The 16,923-nt window shown below is 43.0% G+C and overlaps 2 protein-coding genes across 3 annotated transcripts; both read left to right on the top strand.

Moving 5' to 3' along the window:
* Window positions 1–2,565: 2,565 nt before the first annotated feature.
* On the top strand, window positions 2,566–6,748 carry LOC308123650 (E3 ubiquitin-protein ligase TRIM39-like). Its single transcript, XM_080486240.1, has 8 exons — window positions 2,566–3,115; window positions 3,603–4,173; window positions 4,282–4,377; window positions 4,559–4,792; window positions 5,539–5,683; window positions 5,775–5,801; window positions 5,924–6,069; window positions 6,201–6,748. Exons 1-8 carry the CDS (start codon window positions 3,033–3,035, stop codon window positions 6,633–6,635), a joined length of 1,737 nt encoding a protein of 578 aa, XP_080342366.1. The 5' UTR covers window positions 2,566–3,032; the 3' UTR covers window positions 6,636–6,748.
* A 311-nt stretch (window positions 6,749–7,059) lies between these two features.
* rpgrip1 (RPGR interacting protein 1) lies at window positions 7,060–16,473 on the top strand. 2 transcript variants are annotated; one of them, XM_080485874.1, is made up of 31 exons: window positions 7,060–7,420; window positions 7,886–8,021; window positions 8,424–8,465; window positions 8,573–8,693; window positions 8,823–9,028; window positions 9,117–9,219; window positions 9,387–9,527; window positions 9,619–9,724; window positions 9,816–9,839; window positions 9,924–10,070; window positions 10,232–10,305; window positions 10,406–10,626; window positions 10,811–10,917; window positions 11,007–11,057; window positions 11,227–11,406; window positions 11,505–11,622; window positions 11,714–11,877; window positions 11,964–12,309; window positions 12,391–12,551; window positions 13,240–13,472; window positions 13,558–13,673; window positions 14,050–14,252; window positions 14,359–14,403; window positions 14,516–14,685; window positions 14,765–14,843; window positions 14,966–15,032; window positions 15,111–15,205; window positions 15,318–15,507; window positions 15,592–15,676; window positions 15,783–15,910; window positions 16,009–16,473. In XM_080485874.1, exons 2-31 carry the CDS (start codon window positions 7,934–7,936, stop codon window positions 16,245–16,247), a joined length of 4,050 nt encoding a protein of 1,349 aa, XP_080342000.1. In that variant the 5' UTR covers window positions 7,060–7,420; window positions 7,886–7,933; the 3' UTR covers window positions 16,248–16,473. The 2 variants fall into 2 exon arrangements, with proteins under 2 accessions (XP_080342000.1, XP_080341999.1); XM_080485873.1 differs by having other exon boundaries at window positions 7,116–7,420; window positions 14,492–14,685.
* The last annotated feature ends 450 nt before the right edge of the window (window positions 16,474–16,923 follow it).

Genomic DNA, 16,923 nt, shown 5'->3' with positions numbered 1-16,923 from the left:
ACAACCACTTCTGCTCCCACAACAACCACTTCTGCTCCAACGACAACCACTTCTGCTTCAACAACAACCACGTCTACTCCAACGACAACCACTTCTCCTCCCACAACAACCACTTCTGCTCCAACGACAACCACTTCTGCTCCCACAACAACCACGTCTACTCCAACAGCAACCACTTCTAATCCCACAACAACCACTTCTGCTTCCACAACAACCATGTCTACTCCAACAACAACCACTTCTGCTCCCACGACAACCACTTCTGCTTCCACGACAACCACGTCTACTCCAACGACAACCACGTCTATTCCAACAACAACCACTTCTGCTTCCACGACAACCACGTCTACTCCAACAACAACCACTTCTACTCCCACGACAACCCCTTCTGCTCCCACAACAACCACTTCTGCTCCAATGACAACCACTTCCTCAGTCACAGGTTTTTTTGTTTGTTTTTACTTGTCTTCCCAGCCCAATTTTTGTGTAAAATTACTTAACTTATCTAAACATGACATTTTGATCTTTTTCTCACTTTCTCAGCTCCTCCTAAACCAGCCAACCTTAGAATAACAGGACAAAATGAGACCAGTGTTACTCTTCAGTGGGACAAAGTGAGCAACAATGTGAGCTACATTCTCCAGTTTAATGGTGCTGAGACAAACATCAGAGCACCAGATGGCGACCGACCAGTAACTCACACAGTCTCATCTCTCACTCCTGCAACTACATACACATTCACTGTCTTCTCTGTGTTGACCAATGTCAGAAGCAGTGGAGTCAACATCACTGCAGTCACTGGTAAGAGTTTTTGTTTGCTCAATGTGTATTTAGAGAGCCACATTAACTCTACTTGTTTCTTTAATTTTGTGCAATATTAATATTCTGAATTCTTGAAAAACGTTGTTATATATGAAGACATAGGTATTATGATATCTTTTTCACCAGTCCCTAAAAGCCTGCTTCTTTTTTCTCCATATATATTTTCTCCATTACTCCAAAACATTTTTGACTGCCTCGAACATCAAAAGAACCTTGTAAGTTGAAACCACGACCATTAATGTATGAAGAATATATATTTATTTTTGTTACAGTGGCAGACATTTGATACAAATGACATTTTCTTAAGTATTATAGCCACACAATATAATTTAAGTGAAGTATTTGTGCAAGTGATACCTTATATTACCTGGCCATTTTTGTGTGTAGAATAGCTGCTTTCACATAATCACTTGTATTATTTGTAACATATCCCTGTCTTTCTGCACACAGATTATGTTGTTGGGATGAATGTTGGACTAAAGTCTCTTGTTCCACTGTCAGACATAGACATTGAAAATGCCTTAGTCCAGGTGAGAACAGCCTCAAATGTTTTGATATTGTCCAGAAGAACATCTTCAACTTAAAACGCTGTTTATTTTTGTCCTACATTAACATTGTTTTGATCTTTTCGATTTAGATCCTGCAACAGTCTGGGCTTCCACCTCACACTTTCTCCTTCAGAGTTCGGCAGAGGAAGGAAATAAATTAAACTGTACGACTCAGTACAAAATTGATATGCGGTGCCATGCAAAAGCATTCCTGTTCAGCTCTTATGCAGTTGTTTAATTTCGTCATTACTTATTTCAAACCATAGTTCCTACCAGAATTTGTATATCTTTTGTGTGCATATTAATGTACATAGAATTAAAGTGGATATGAGTGAATTTGAATCGTCTGAGTCTGTCTTCTATGACAGTTACTTATTGTGACAAGTGCGTATTATTAAAATATGAAACTGTCCTCTTTCCTTCATACCAAACTCCCATAATGCATTGCAGCAATCAGCCCCGCGACGCTACAATATGTTTCGACTGGCAAGTGTTAAACTAACAAATTTAAAATGGTAAAACACCATTAAAGAAACTTAAACAATTATCCAATAGCAATGTCCATACTCTCTCAACAAGATATATCTCATGACATGGCAGCGCATCCATTGTTTATGTTGGAAACAAGGAAACACAGAGAAAATGAAAACAACTCTGCAGCAGAGCTGTCTGCGTTGCTGAAACCACTATTGCGGCTCATCCCCACCCCAAATTGACATGAAAGTACAAACAATTTTCTGACCTTCCCTTTGCTGAAGGTCTGGTAGCTCAGGTGTTGGTTTTCCACCTTTTAAAAGCTGCTGTTTTTCCTCAAAAGAAAGTTGTGAGAATGTTTTCATCGTCTCTCGCGCTGTCATCCTGCCTGTTAACCTCCCAACTAGCCGGAGAGCGTAGCAGCGCTGTATCAATTCACTAATGCACTGTGAACGTACGTATAGCATTTTGCATAGCACGCTTACGTACAAAGACAGCGTGGTGATCTGCTTTTTTATGTAAGTGATTTTCATATTGGGGAACTGACTGCGCATGTGCAAACACATCCATACACTGGATATGACCGACAAAAGCAGAGCAGCAGTGTGCCTTCATGGGGGGGGTGTGGCCTACAGGAGGGGGTGTGGCCTTCACAGGAAGACCGCAGGAGTGAGTGACTCGTGCAGCCTCTCGGCCATACCAGGAAATAGCGGTGTTGAGTCATTTAGGCTATGAAAAGCACAAAATGCTGACACTTTCAAACCTTTAGGTACTGTGAGCTACCGGAAATTGAAAAATAAATTAGGGTTACTTATATTGTGACTAAAATAAATAATCAAAATTAATATTTCATTAATTTCAATTCAGCCATGGGTAGGCACTGCCTGCCCTGCCTGCACGACACTGGTCCTCGGGATACACTTGCAATATGACTTTTGATATCAAAGAGACTTTTCTTTTTGAATAAAAGCTGAATTAAAACATGAAGAAGTAGAATAATTTCAAATGTGTGAAAAAGGTGGCGTGGTGAACGTCCCTTCCACATTCCTTTTGATACAAACGTTGAGGATGACGTTTAAAGTAATTGGAGACCATGCAAATCCAGTAATGCACTTGAACCAGACTTCCCTCCTCCCACTTGTGGAACAATGTGCAGGGGGGGAAAAAAAGTCCCAGAGGGAGTGGTGAATGAGGAGGACTTTGGCTTCACAACCACAATGCCAGTATTTGCCTCGGCTGCCTCAGAGGTCAAGTTACATGTTACTAAAAAGGTAAGACAAACACAATAATAGATGAAAATGTTTCAGTGTTTTTGGTTATAAAGTTAAATTACTTATCTGATTTATGTTTTCTAATGAAACAGATGTACAAAGCAATGTAGAAAGACACCTATGCGAAGCTATGAGTGTGTTCCCTGGTGGTGTGTGTGGTGTGTTATAGGAGTGCATTGCTCTCAAACAGTACACAATGATAAATGGCACTTGTTGGAAAAGAGAAGCCTCGGCTTAATGGTTTTCAGTTCATGTTCCAAGCTTATCTAACAGAGAGAATGAGAGGCTGGCTCTACTCATGTGGCCTTGCTGCTGTACTTTGGCCAGTGAGCTATTAAATCGTTTCAGGTTAATGATAAGACCATTCAGAGTGTTTACAGTACCTGCTGTGGGACAAAAAGTTGATGTTCTAGGGCTATGAGACAGAATGCAAACATTTATCACTTTTTCTTGGTAATCCATATACCGTTTTCTTTTTTATTATTAGGTGTGAGGCCATGGCTTCCCCCAGCATTTTTCTGTCTGAGGTGCAGTTTCAGTGTTGCATCTGTCAGGATGTTTTCACGGAGCCTGTCTCCATCCCCTGTGGTCACAGCTTCTGCTTTACCTGCATCATGTCGCACTGGGACACCAGTGCTAACGTCACCTGCCCCAAGTGTCATACGGCGTTTGACGGCCGTCCAGAACTTTGTGAAAACTCCTTTGCCAAGGAGATGTCCGAGCAGATCCGAGCCAGGAGGCACAACGGTGTGCTGCCAATGGCGATCCTATGTGACGTGTGTGTGGGGAAGCAAACCAAAGCTCTGAAGTCCTGTCTCATGTGCCTGACCTCGTATTGTGAGAGTCACCTGGAGCCTCACCTGCGAGTTGCCACCTTGAAGACTCACAAGCTCATTGAGCCGGTGCCAATGCTGGAGAAGAGGATGTGTAACAAGCACCAAAGGCTCCTGGAGCTCTTCTGCAGAAGTGACGGGCGGTGCGTTTGTGTGCTGTGCACTGAGACAGACCACCGCTGTCACGACACCGTCCCGGTGGAGCGAGAGAGCCAGGAGAGGAAGGTGAGGTCCTGCGATTTCCTCATCATTTGTGTGCCTTTAACTTATGCAAAGCTGTGGCCACATTTCATGTAGATTTGTGAATCCTGTCTTTCTCCTTTGATGGATCAGAACCAGGTGAAAACAGTGGAGGCGGGTGTTCAGCAGATGATCCAGGACAGACTGCAGAAAGTGGAGGAGATCAAACACTCAGTGGAGCTCAGTAAAGCAAGTCCACATAAGATCACGAAACAGCTGCACAAATGGAAATATCGGCTAAGATTGTAAAACTACAACAGCTAATCTAGTTTTCTAATTCAATGAACTTAATTGATTAACTTTATTGGTCATAACACTACTGTCACAGCTGCATAATTATTTCCAGAATTCAAAAATGCAATCCCTACAGGAAAACTCAAAGAGGGACATGGAGGAAAGCGGGATGGTTTTCTCCACTCTGTTTAATGCCATGAAGAAATGTCAACTCGAGCTGGAGGAGAGGATCCAGAGAAAGCAAGCTGCAGCTGAACAGAGGGCGGAGACGCTCATCTCAGAGCTGCAACAGGAAATCTCCGAGCTTCAGAGGAGAAGGAGTGAACTGGAGCAGCTTTTTCACACCGAGGACCACCTCCATCTCTTGCAGGTCAGGAAATGCTTGACTCATCATGTGTCACCGAGGTGATGTGGTTGTTCTTATTGAAATATGTCCTGCCCTGTTGGCTTTTATCCCTTAATTGGACAAGTGACCATACTTTTTTAATCAGTTGATAAATATGTTGATAAATTATCAACCTAAATTTCAATGTAGTTTAGTCTTCTTGTTCTGGCAAAGCTTCATTTCCTTCAAGTCAATTCAAGAAACATCACAAATTATAAAAAAAAGGACTGCTTTTGTGCAAATACTACAACATATAGTAGGACGGTGGTATTCAATAGCTTGTAGCCAATCATTTACAGGAATCCATTGAGATTTTTAAGAATATTTTAAAGCAGAGGTGTTAAACAAATAGTGGCATACTGTAATAACCTCAAAATGTTAAATTTGAAGCTTTTCATTGTTGTGGCACAGATTAGAAGTTTGAAAAAAAAATTATGTTTTTGCGAAACATTTCACAATTAGTACCAAAAATTGCTCCAATCCCAACATAAAGCCAATTTTAATGATACTTTGTGGTGCAAAATACAGTAAAATGTAAAAAAAAAAAAAAGAAAAAAAAAATGCCTTTTGCATGTATGCATGGTTTTTTAACATTTTCGTTTAATGTAAATGGAAAATAAGTGTGTTTTGTAACGACTTTGAAGTATTGAGATGTCCTGACATGACATTCTGGGGTTTGTTTGGGTTTTTTTTTCCAATGAAAACGTAATATCTCACCCGTTTGATTTCAGAGGTTTCCTGCTCTGAGTTTGCCTCCAGTCAAATCCTGCTCTGATATCATCGTCTATGCAGACACATGCTTGGGAAGTGTGAGGAGAGCGGTGGCCAGCATTGAACAGCAGCTCCAATCAGAGCTGAAAAAGCTTTCTTTTTCAGGTAGATACTTCATCATGTGATCAAACGGCTACTGTCAGTAATTATCCACATAAAATTGGTTTGTTTATATATAACTGTTCCCCCCTTTCAGAGTATGAGAGGATGCAGAAGTATGCAGGTACAGCTTCAGATATTCTTGAATCGCACAGTTTTCTCTCTCTCTCTGTATTTTTCTGTTGCTTTTCATTTAGACATTATGTACGCCAGATATCAAAACAATAAATATAAACTGTCTTCTAGCCGATGTTCGTCTGGACCCAAGAACAGCCAACCCATGGCTCGTTCTGTCAGAGGATGGCAGACAGGTCCAGGATGGAGATGTTGAGCAAACATTGGCTGACGCACCCGAGCGTTTTGACACGGCGCCTTGTGTTCTCGCCCTCACGGTAATTCACAATGTGTGTGTGTGTGTGTGTGTGTGTGTGTGTGTGTGTGTGTGTGTAGGTGTGTGCGTGTGTGTGTTTTCCTCATCCACTCACATGTAAATGCACCGATCGGAATTTTTCTGGCTGTTCAGGGTTTCACCACAGGGAGGCACTACTGGGAGGTGGACGTGGGTGACAAGACGTCGTGGGATCTGGGTGTCGCCAGAGAGTCGGCCTCCAGAAAGGGAGTGGTGACGCTGAGCCCGGACGACGGGTATTGGGCCGTCTGTCTGAGGGGGGGCAGAGAGTACCGGGCGTGTGCGGAACAAGCACAGCTCCTGTATCTCTCTCAGAGGCCTCAGGTGATCGGGCTGTTTTTGGACTACGAGGAAGGAGCCGTGTCGTTCTACGACGCAGTGGCAAAGTCACTCATGTACTCCTTCACACAGTTCCACTTCACCGAGGCCATCTTTCCCTTTTTCAACCCGGATATCAGTGACAGTGGCAGCAACAAGTCACCACTCATCATCCGCCCTGTCAGTGCCGTACTTAATGACTTAATAAATGATGAAGACATTACTATATGATGTGAAATAAATATCTACTCTGTGTACTAAACCTTTTATGTGAATTAATTCTATGTTGAAATGTTACTGTCAATACAATATTTCACCTCAATAAATACTCAAGAGGTGAAAGGAAACGGTATATCTTGAAATGCATCTCAGATAGATTAACTAGTGTTATTATTGGATATTCATATACCTGCTCATTTCCTCTCTCTTTAAATAACCTGTCATATCTCCTGTCTGCCATGCTTAGAGTCATCCTCCTCCCCCCTTTTCCTTATTTGCTTTCTTTGTGCTCTGGTAAAGAAAACAAAAAACTAACAGATCATAGACCAGCCTCACTCCAATAGTAATTGCAGTCAGTCATCATGTGCAAACTGCAAAACTGACTACAGAACAGATCTTTAGATGGCACAACCTGACGCTTGCTAATCAGATTAGCACAGAAATAGGATTAGGCTGAAAGCAGATGGAGCAGTTGGGCAGATTTTAAAGACCAGATCTTGGTGGGAGGCATTATTAACAAATGCACTCCGGTATGTCTCTATACTGAAGCCATGTGCAGGAAAAACAGTAAGTCCAAGAAAGAAAGAAAAAGACGAACATCTCATCTAACAGAGACTGCGGGAAAAAAGAAAGGATGAAAGACTGGAGGAGGATTAAAACTGTGGTCATCTAAACACATGGCAGAGACATACACACACACACACACACACACACCTCCCGAGTCTACAGCTTATACTGGACACTAAGCACATTGCTTTACTGGAGACGGGACTTATCTGAATGGCTGACAGAGGAGGGTGAGTCTGTTTTATTTTTCTTCATTGTCTGAATGATTAAAAAAAAAAATTTAAAACACAGCTGTCATTGTGCAAAATTTCTACAGCAACAAGAGAAACAGCAATGCAGCTGAAATTACAGCAATAAAGCCAACTGCTTCACCACTCTAATGCTGACTGTAATAAAAAAAAATTCAGTTTGTTTCAGACATTTTAATCTACAAGGCATTTAATCAGTTTCTCTTAACTGTCAAACGTGCACAAGTTTTCTCCAGTCTGAAGCATTCATTTGAGATTCATTGGCGACTGTAAATTTAAGTGTGTGTGACTGTCCTCGGTGTGTGTTGCCTTTACTCTCAGTCAGCTGGGATCAGCCCCAGTGCACAGCAACTCTAAACTGGTCCATCATAGCATAGAAGGTGAATTGATGGGTGGATGGATGATTGGGTGATGACGATGACGATTTAAAAAATTTTTTTTTTACAGATTGTGAAACTAGAGCTGGTCTCATTGGCTGGGGCTGAATAGAGCAACATGTCACCAGTTGTGGATGAGACAGCTGGAGACCTCCCAGTCAGAGATGTGGGACTGATGAGAGGAGGACTGATGCCAACTGTGCCAGGTTTGTCTCAATACTTAAAATAAATAAATAAATTCTATTATATATATATATATATATATATATATATATATATATATATGGAGGGGCTAATGTACATTTGACACCCCTTATTTAGATCATTAGAATATCCTATCAGGCTGGCACTAAAAGGTTTCAGTGAAAAATTAATAACTTCCTAAATTTGCCAAGTATTTTGCAGAGGAATCTTCTTATAAATCACATTTTGCATTAGACAATACATATACACAGAGTCAACATTCTTAATCTTGCATTTTCCCTCAAGGTTCAATTTAGATTTCTACTTTAATTTAGATAATCAATAAAGATTCATGTGAAAAGTGGAGGCCCGATGTGGAGCTGGAGGCAATTAAATAGAAACAAACGTCTCACTGTTTGTTGCAGGCACTGTCCGTGGGAAGAAGCATCACGTCATGAAGTCAAAAGGTAGACAAATTGGATTTAAACTTGAGCACCTTCAGTATTCGGCTCAACAGATTCCTATATTGAGATCTTCATTTGTCTCCGTTCACGCTTCACATGTCTCTCTTTAGCAGATCCTCAGCGCCTGTTTCGATTTCCCAGGGAGCACCTGGAGGACCTGTGTCTCCGACTGCAGGAGGAGAACAGCGTGTTGCGACAGCACACCCGTACACAGGAGCAGAGACTGCGCAGGTGACACAAACATTAACACCCGTAAACCTAACGCCATCTGGTTGAAGCATCTATTTCTTCTTATTTGTTGTTTTCGAGGTGACTGCAAAAGGCATCCTGCAGCCGAATTAACCTCTCCTCTTCTTCCAGGATGTCCACGAGGCTGAGCCGTCTCCGTCAGGCCCGTCCTGGGTCCGGCGGGGTGAAGGACAGGGACATGGAGGACACGATACAGGAACTGGAAGCACGTGTGGCGATGCTGGAGAGCCAAAAGGGAGTGCTACAGAATAAACTCAGCCTGGCCAAGCAGCACATTATTGACCTGGGGGGTCGTACGCCATACAAGTTCAGCAAAGGTTTGCAGCGAGTCAGGTGCATGGGAAGTCCAGCTTATAAATAGAGACTTTAGTAATTGCTGCTCATTCTTTATCGTTGTGTTGTTAGGTAGAAATCTGGAAGGAGAAGGTGGCGTCAGGAGGGCAGCACAGACCGCACCGCCTCGGTACGGCCCGACACTGGAGGACACCAGGGCAGAGATGGATAGGCTGTAAGGTCTTTTTCTGCAGATACTGGATTTGAAGGCATCTCGTAATGTTTTGCAACACATCAGTTTCAATTGCTAAGAACATATGCTCCCGTCGTTCTTGCCTGTCCATCCTGTGCACCTCGGATCGTCACTTCATCAACTTTTTCCACTGCACGTCTCCCGTCCAGCAGGTGCAGTATGGCCGAGCAAATGAGGATGGCCGAGCTGGAGCTGACGGCCCAGGCGCTCAGAGATTCATTGAAAGACAAAGAGAGAGAGATCGAGGGGACCGTCAGGGAGATGAAGAAGCACCAGGCCGACAGACACAGGTGGCTACAGCAGACATGTTTGTAAGTTGTAGAGATTGACTATTTTTAAACATCTTTTGCTTCCACTGCTCTTGTCCCTTACATCTGTCAGAATAACCATCAGAGAGAATGTGGATCTGATCCGTCTACAAAAGCAGCTTTCAGACAAGAGTGCAGCCCTCAGAGTTTCTCAGGAGAAGTTCACTGATCTGCAAGAGGTCTGGAAACCAGCTTCTCTGTCATTTAACCTTATTTTGTCTATATTTTACAAGACGTTCCTTCTTCATCTTATCCTCTTCCCTCCACTAGGCCTATGAGACTCAGCTGGAGCAGGTAAGAGCTTGACACGGGCATAAAAAGTTCAGTGAAAATCCCCTGGCTGTATAGTAATTCTGACTGTGTGATATGCTGAGCCAGAGTCAAAGATCTCTGAGGGAAAGCCAGGGAGCTCTGCTGGAGAAAGTGGAGGAGCTGGCTGAACAGTTGAAGCAGGAAAGACACAAAGCTCTGGCACTGGAGGGACAACTCGCCACTACTACCGTGTCTCTACAGACTCTGGATAAGGTAAAGTGTGTTCTGTATTGGACCAGATGTTCCCGGTGATCATTCTGTCGATCAGGTAATTAACATCCATAGGTGGATAAGAGATGGCAGAAAGACAACTTCAGTGTAAAATTGTATATATCTGGTAACAAGATTCACTTTTTCAATTTCTTCTCTTTCAGCTCCAAGAGAGGATTTCAGATCTGGAAGGGGAGAGGGATCAGATAAAAGGAAACTTTGACACTTTATTAGAGAGGTAGGAAAAAAACAAAACATGGATTAATATGTTGACATTTATCATTTACAGTGAATCAGTCACCACTTTATGAACAGCAAAATGTTGTTCTGTCTATTAGAACTTTAACTGCTCAGAGCAGCCACGACGACCTGGTGGAAAAACACAGAGAAGTGGACCAGAAGAGGGAGAATGTGGGCGAAAACATCTGCAGGATGGATATCCAGAGGCTGGAGGAAATGCTGCAAGCAGAGAGGGAGGAGCGGGCCATGCTGGAGCAGGAGAAGGACAAACTGAGGCAAGAGAAGGAAATCCTAGAAGACCAGAGAGAACAAGAAAGAGGTGAAGAGCAAATAAACCGAGACGGTCAATTTGACGATGGTAAATTTCAACGCATGCTCTCATTTGTCCAGACAACGGGGATTCGATTGCCGTGAGACGGAGAGAACACATAGATTCTTCAGTAACTACAATATAGATCTCCAATTCTCATTTATTCATCTCTGTCTTTTGTTGTTACTTTTAGAGATTTCTGTGTTGGTAAGTGACAGAGAACAACAGCTGGAACGGGAGGTTTTCCAGTACAGGCAGCAGATCGCTGCTCTGCAGGACAGACTCGACTCTGTCACCAAGGTCAGTCATTATGAAGACAATAATGCACTGCTGAGCAGCTATTTCAATCCAGAGTTCAGCACCTATTCAATTCATCTCCTCTCTTGCAGGAGTTTGACATGAGCGTTGAAGAGCTCAGTGAGACTCTCCTGCAGATCAAGGTTTGCATTGTATTTGTTTTATCCGGGCGACCATATTTTCACTTGGCTAAAGCACAAACCATTTGTGAAGTTTACTCAACGCGTGGCAAAATTCAGCTCCTTTTAACACAACAAACAAAGTCAAAGAAAATCTCTCAACCTTGTGTGGCGTTGTCCCTCCCAACTCCAGGCCTTTCGAATGCAGCAGGAGAACAGACAGGCCCTACAGTTCCTCCAGGCTGATGGAAAGCGGGACGAATCAACCCGTGAGCAGGTGCACAACCAGGCCTCGCATGCTGAGACTGTGCTCGAGTTGCAGAAAGCCAGAAACCTTCTACTTTTGGAGCATCAAATCACCAAAGACCTGCAGGTGCACCCAAACTTTAAAATCATTTTTAAAGAGTAAATCAATGGAATTTCCTCTCAAGAATAATAATAAAAAAAATTTAAACTCTTTCTTTTCAAAAGGAGGAGCTAGTTATAATCAAACATAAGGTGGCGAGTGAACGGGAGGAGAACAAGAAGAGAACGACAGAAAAGGATAAGCTTTTGTCTAAAAGAGCTTTACAAATCAACACCTTACAAGGTATGACGAAAATAACAATGTCTTTATTTGTAGTTGAACAAAACTGAAGAAAAACCAACATAATTGCTTGGGGGGGGTTTGACATTTAAAGCCCATTTGAAAGAGTTGGCGTACAGCCGTAGAAACTTCAAACGGACCATACCGATCCAGTACACCTGGCCACCTGGAGATGAGGAGATGGTACAGCCCATTGATGATGACAAGTCTTTTTCTCAGCTAAGGGCTGGGGAGTCGCTGCTGGAGATCCATCTTAAGGTTAAAACACTGCACCTCACCTAATGTTTCCTTTTAAGACTATCCCTTAAAAAAAAGGCTGATTTTCATTGTCTCTGCACCGTCAGGCCGCCACCTTCACCCCAACAGGGCTTCGAATCTTGAGTGGCATCTGTCCCGAAGGAGACAGACCGGAGAACATGGTGACTTTCTGCACCTACAGTCTGCTGGACTTCGAGGTGCACTCGACTCCGCTGGTATCAGGAAGCCAGCCCAACTTTGGCTTCACATCCCGCTATGCTCTGACAGCGCGAGATCTGGGCAGGCTGGGAGGTCAGGGGTCAAGGGTCAGAGTGGAAATGCACCAGGCATTAGGTGGAGTCAGGTTTGTCACCCATGGAAGTGGACACATGTCTCTGATGGGTGCCATGGGGAGCAGAGGGGAGCGGATTGGTGGACGTGTCAGTGTCACTGGTGAGCACTGCAAACATAAAAAAAAAAAGGATCATCTTGATTATTGGCCATTAATTTAAAACCATTCTGTTTTGCTCATAGGACATGACGGAGAAACCATTGGTGTTGTAGACTTCTGGGTGCGCCTGTTCCCTCCTGCTGAGCCTTTGAGCAGCCTGTTAGAAAGTGGAGCGGAGAGAAAAGCCGTGACGTTGAGGAGTCCTCTGCAACAGTCGCTCGGTTGGCAAGACGGTTTTCATGAGGTAAAACAGAGAGAAGAATAACGCACAACATATTGGACTCTGGATAATATCCTGTCACTCTCTATTGTGGGTGATAAAACTGAAACGGCTCACCGATAAATACATACAATTCAGCATATCAACTCACACTTGGTACACTGGATGACCTGTGAGACAATTTAATTTACAATTCAATTCTATATCAGCTTTCTAAAATAATGGTTCCTCTTAACTAAAATTTGAGATTGTAACATTTTCTCAGCAACATAAAGACCTATTGTAAATGTTAGGGGAAGAAAAACAAATGATTTAGTTTTTTATTTCTGAAATATGAATAAACAAATCACAAAGAAATAAAAAGAAAACATATTTTATTTATATCGTATTATACGCAAAGTGGAGTTCAAAGTGCCTAACGTGGAATTAGAAAACACCAGAACATTAAAAACTGTACTAAATGATATGATGACAATAATTAGAAAACACAGAAAAAAAATCATTTATGGCATTTATTCTTTATAAACAATAAATTCTTATCATTTTCTTGTTTGGTTTGTGTGAATTTGTGTATTTGGGTAGAAACTGCTACATTCAATGACAGAGACACAGTGGTAAAAAAAACAATTGTCTTGAGTTTCTTGACTTTTGATGAGGCATCGCAATCGTTCACTATTTTGCTTTAAGCAGTTGCCTTTTCTCTTGGTGGCAGGAGTTGCATGATTATGGTGGCGGGATCCCCAACGAGCTGGTGGTGATGTTGGAGCACTGCGTGGGCCTCAGCGGCCGGTGGCCTGGACTCCTTCCTGACGCCTACCTGACATACAGGTTCTACGATCTACCGCCTCATGTCTCCCCAACAGTCCGGTGTACCGCCGATCCGGTGTTCAATGACGCCACCGCCTACCCGCTGGCAGCGACTACCGATGTGTTGCAGTACCTCAGGTATAATACTAAAGAATAATATCTTGTCTTGTGATTTATGTGAATGTGGCGTTCTGCAGAAATGATCTTCTGTATTATTACGCAGGTCGAGCAGTCTGTGGGTTTATGTGTTCGATGACAGCGATGACCAGGTACCACCAGCTTATTTGTCCAAGACCCCCATCCCACTACGATCCCTGGCGACAGGCAAAGAGATCAGAGGTGAGGGGGTCAAGGAGAGCAAAACGACGGCGTCACTGACCTGCAACCATTACTACATGGAATTAGAATTTTACTGACGATAGAAAGCTGTTGTGTTACTTTTCCTATTCTATCACACATTTGAATTACTTGGAATCATCTTGAAGATCACTGAATTAGATTCTCATGTATGGAGTTTGCATGGTCACCCAGTGCATGTGACGGTATCAGATACTCAAATTTCTTCACACGGCCCAATACCTGTTAAACATTGGGGTAGATATTGATCTATCTATCTATATTGAGCTGCTATGTGCTATGCACATATGATCTATGTGCTCGCTGAAATACAAGAGCCTCCTCAAGAGTTATAATCTGTTTGTCTCTGCTTTGTCAGGTGATTATGTTTTAAGAGATTCAGCTGGGGGACCTCGGGGCATGGTGAGAGTTACATTGAAGTGGAAGTACCCCTTCCAGCCTCCGGCGGATGCCTTGCTGGGCAGACAGGGAAGCAGAGCAGTGGAAGTCACGGACAGGCACGAGAGAAGAAGAGAGGAGGCCGAGGCATCGCCCAAGCCCGTTGCCAAGCCCAGGGCGAAGGTGTGCAATTTACATCTCGCGTGTTGAAGACATTGTGGAACAACCAGTAATGCTTTGAAAAGCAGTTTGTTTTGGAAGTTTAACACCACCCGTTGTTTCTCCACAGACTCAGCAACCTGAGCTCAGAGAAACCAACGCTGTGCAGAAAGAGGTAAAGAGTCGTGTAAAGTTTCAAGCAGCATCACACGTGATTAAGTGTTTTCGGTACACGATAGAGTGATTTTTCACGCTGCTCACAGCCTCGGCCTCCACCCGTCAAACAGAAAAGCTCACAGAGCCTACGATCTGAGCAAAGCATCTCTGTGAAACATCCTGGTCCCCGTAAGTCCACAGACAGGACGAGATCGGCCAAGAGGTCGCCTGGATCGTACCAGAAAACGCCAACCCTAACACCCGAGCCGAGACTGACCACGCCATCTCATTTACCCGCAAGGTAGATCTTTGTTGTCGTAACGATTAGAAAAAAGTAAAAATGTAGTCATCTTACAAAAATGAATTGAATCTGATTGAAGGTCGTTGGAAGGAACATCTTTCAGGCAATCAGTCAGAACATTGTCGAGAAAAAGCTCTGCCAGCGATGCCCGGGCTAAGGTCAGATTTATTGTTTTCTATCTCTCTCAAACTGCCTGAAAACGGCAAGATAATTGGTGGGATTCAGAATTGAAAGAGTCCAGCTGAGAGCCTGACGGGCTCAAATGTTTCTTTTGTTTTAGGACCTCCCCTCTGTGGATCGAGTGTCAGAGACTGAAAACAGGGAGGAAGAGGAGAAGAGTGAGAGTGGTCAGTGTTCACACAAAGACATGGTTTCTTTCTTGAATGACTCGGCAGATCATAACTTTACAAAACGTTGTTTCATAGCTGCAGTTGGTGACAGTGACGGCCCTGAATCTTCAGAGTCAAGTTCCACGCAGAGCGATATTATCGTCATGCCACCAAAACGGAAATTGCCGAAGGTACATGGGAAAAGGACTGGATTACAAAGAAAAACTTAAAAATTCAAATTAGGCATTTACTTGTATGTCCTACTGGGCTAAGCTGGGTATAAACTATGTAAATGTGTTTCAGGGTGACAAGCTCAGGGTTGAGATTCTGTCCTTGACGTTTGAACCTTCCTCACACGTGGCGCTGGATGAGTCGGTGCAACGGGTCTATGTGGAATATCGGCTGCTGGGGGTCCCTATGGAGACCACAGAGACCCCCATGTCCCTCCGTAAACCCACAGAGGGGGAGGAGATTCACTACAACTTCACACGAGGTGAGATTTAAAGGCCTTTTATATGTTTTTTTTCTGTCAGTGAATTCTCTGAAGATATTTGCATGAAGTCTTTTTCTGTTGCAGTGATTTATGTGGACGGTTCCCAGGCAGCTCCACTCAGACAGTATCTTTACACCATGTTGGAGGGCACCGACCCCAACCAGGGCAGGTAGTGTCACCGGTGTAGCTTTATACTCTCAAATATGCAGCTCTTTCTTGATTTCAAGTCTATTATCACAAAGTGTAAGCATGAATACTGGTGTGTGTTGCGGCAGGTTACGGTTCACGGTAGTGAGTGAGCCGATGGACGATGACGATGAGTGTGTGGACGTTGGACATGCGTTCCTCGACCTGAAGGAACTTCTTCTCTCGGGAAACGATGTCACTGATGAACAAATTGACAGTAGGTGTTGTATTTGTGTGACTACCCCTGTATATAGTATGGCATTTATCGTTCAGATATATTCATGCAGTTTTGTTCTGAATTTTTTTTTACCTCAGTTGTGAGTGTGGGTGAGGACAAGGAGGTGATCGGAAACCTGAAAGTGTCTCTGGAAGCAGCAAAGGCTCTGACTGGAATATACCAGGAGTTTCACCACAGAGAGGAAACCAAGGAGGATGACCAGAGCGATGAAGAGGAGGAGGACGAAGAGCAGGAGGAGGGAGAAGAGCCACAGAAAGACAAGAAAAAAGATCAGATTCAAGTGCTGGATTATGATTATGACAGTGACTTCGACTAATTTTATTTATGCATTTCTAGATTCATCTTTCGACATTCGTCTTTTTGGCAGGCAGAATTGGCTGTTTGCAGTTTGGATATTCTATAAATTCAGTGTCCTTTTTTATTTTTGTGTCTTTTTTTTTCCATCAAGACCATTTATTGTATATCTTCTTTTCCTTCTACAAACTCAGGACCTGGAATTGTAAATAGTCTTCTTTATTTATGCTCAATTAAATCAACTGATGAAAAGAATATCAGAGAGCAAGTTGTATTTATTCAGTTAGTAGTTGTGTATTGTTTATGTATTTTTCTCTATATGGAAGTGACGGTTTACGTCTGTAGATGAGCCTCAAATTGTTCCCTTTGAAGCTTTAGTACCTTGCTGGGTGGCTCTGACCATTAGTGTGTAATTGTGAAAAGTACTTTTAGACCACTGCAGCGCTCAAAGTGCTATATGAGTGAATTCTATTGAAATAATCCACTGCTTTGTATCATAATGTCGAAGAAATTTAAAGGAGGTTGGCTGGCTTTCACCCAGCAGCTCAAACTATGGCTTTGTGGGTGTTACAGGCCTTTCTTTCAGACCTGTCACCCAAAAACATACATCCATCTCTTAAAAAAATATTGAGTGGAACATTTCCCAGACACAGTTAACCACTATACAGCAAACAAATTTATGTCAACAAAACTTAAAA

Source organism: Lipophrys pholis, assembly GCF_963383615.2.
Source record: "Lipophrys pholis genome assembly, chromosome: 18".
NCBI lineage: Eukaryota > Metazoa > Chordata > Actinopteri > Blenniiformes > Blenniidae > Lipophrys > Lipophrys pholis.
Note: the sequence above shows the minus strand (reverse complement) of the source record. Positions and strands in the feature narration are given on the sequence as shown.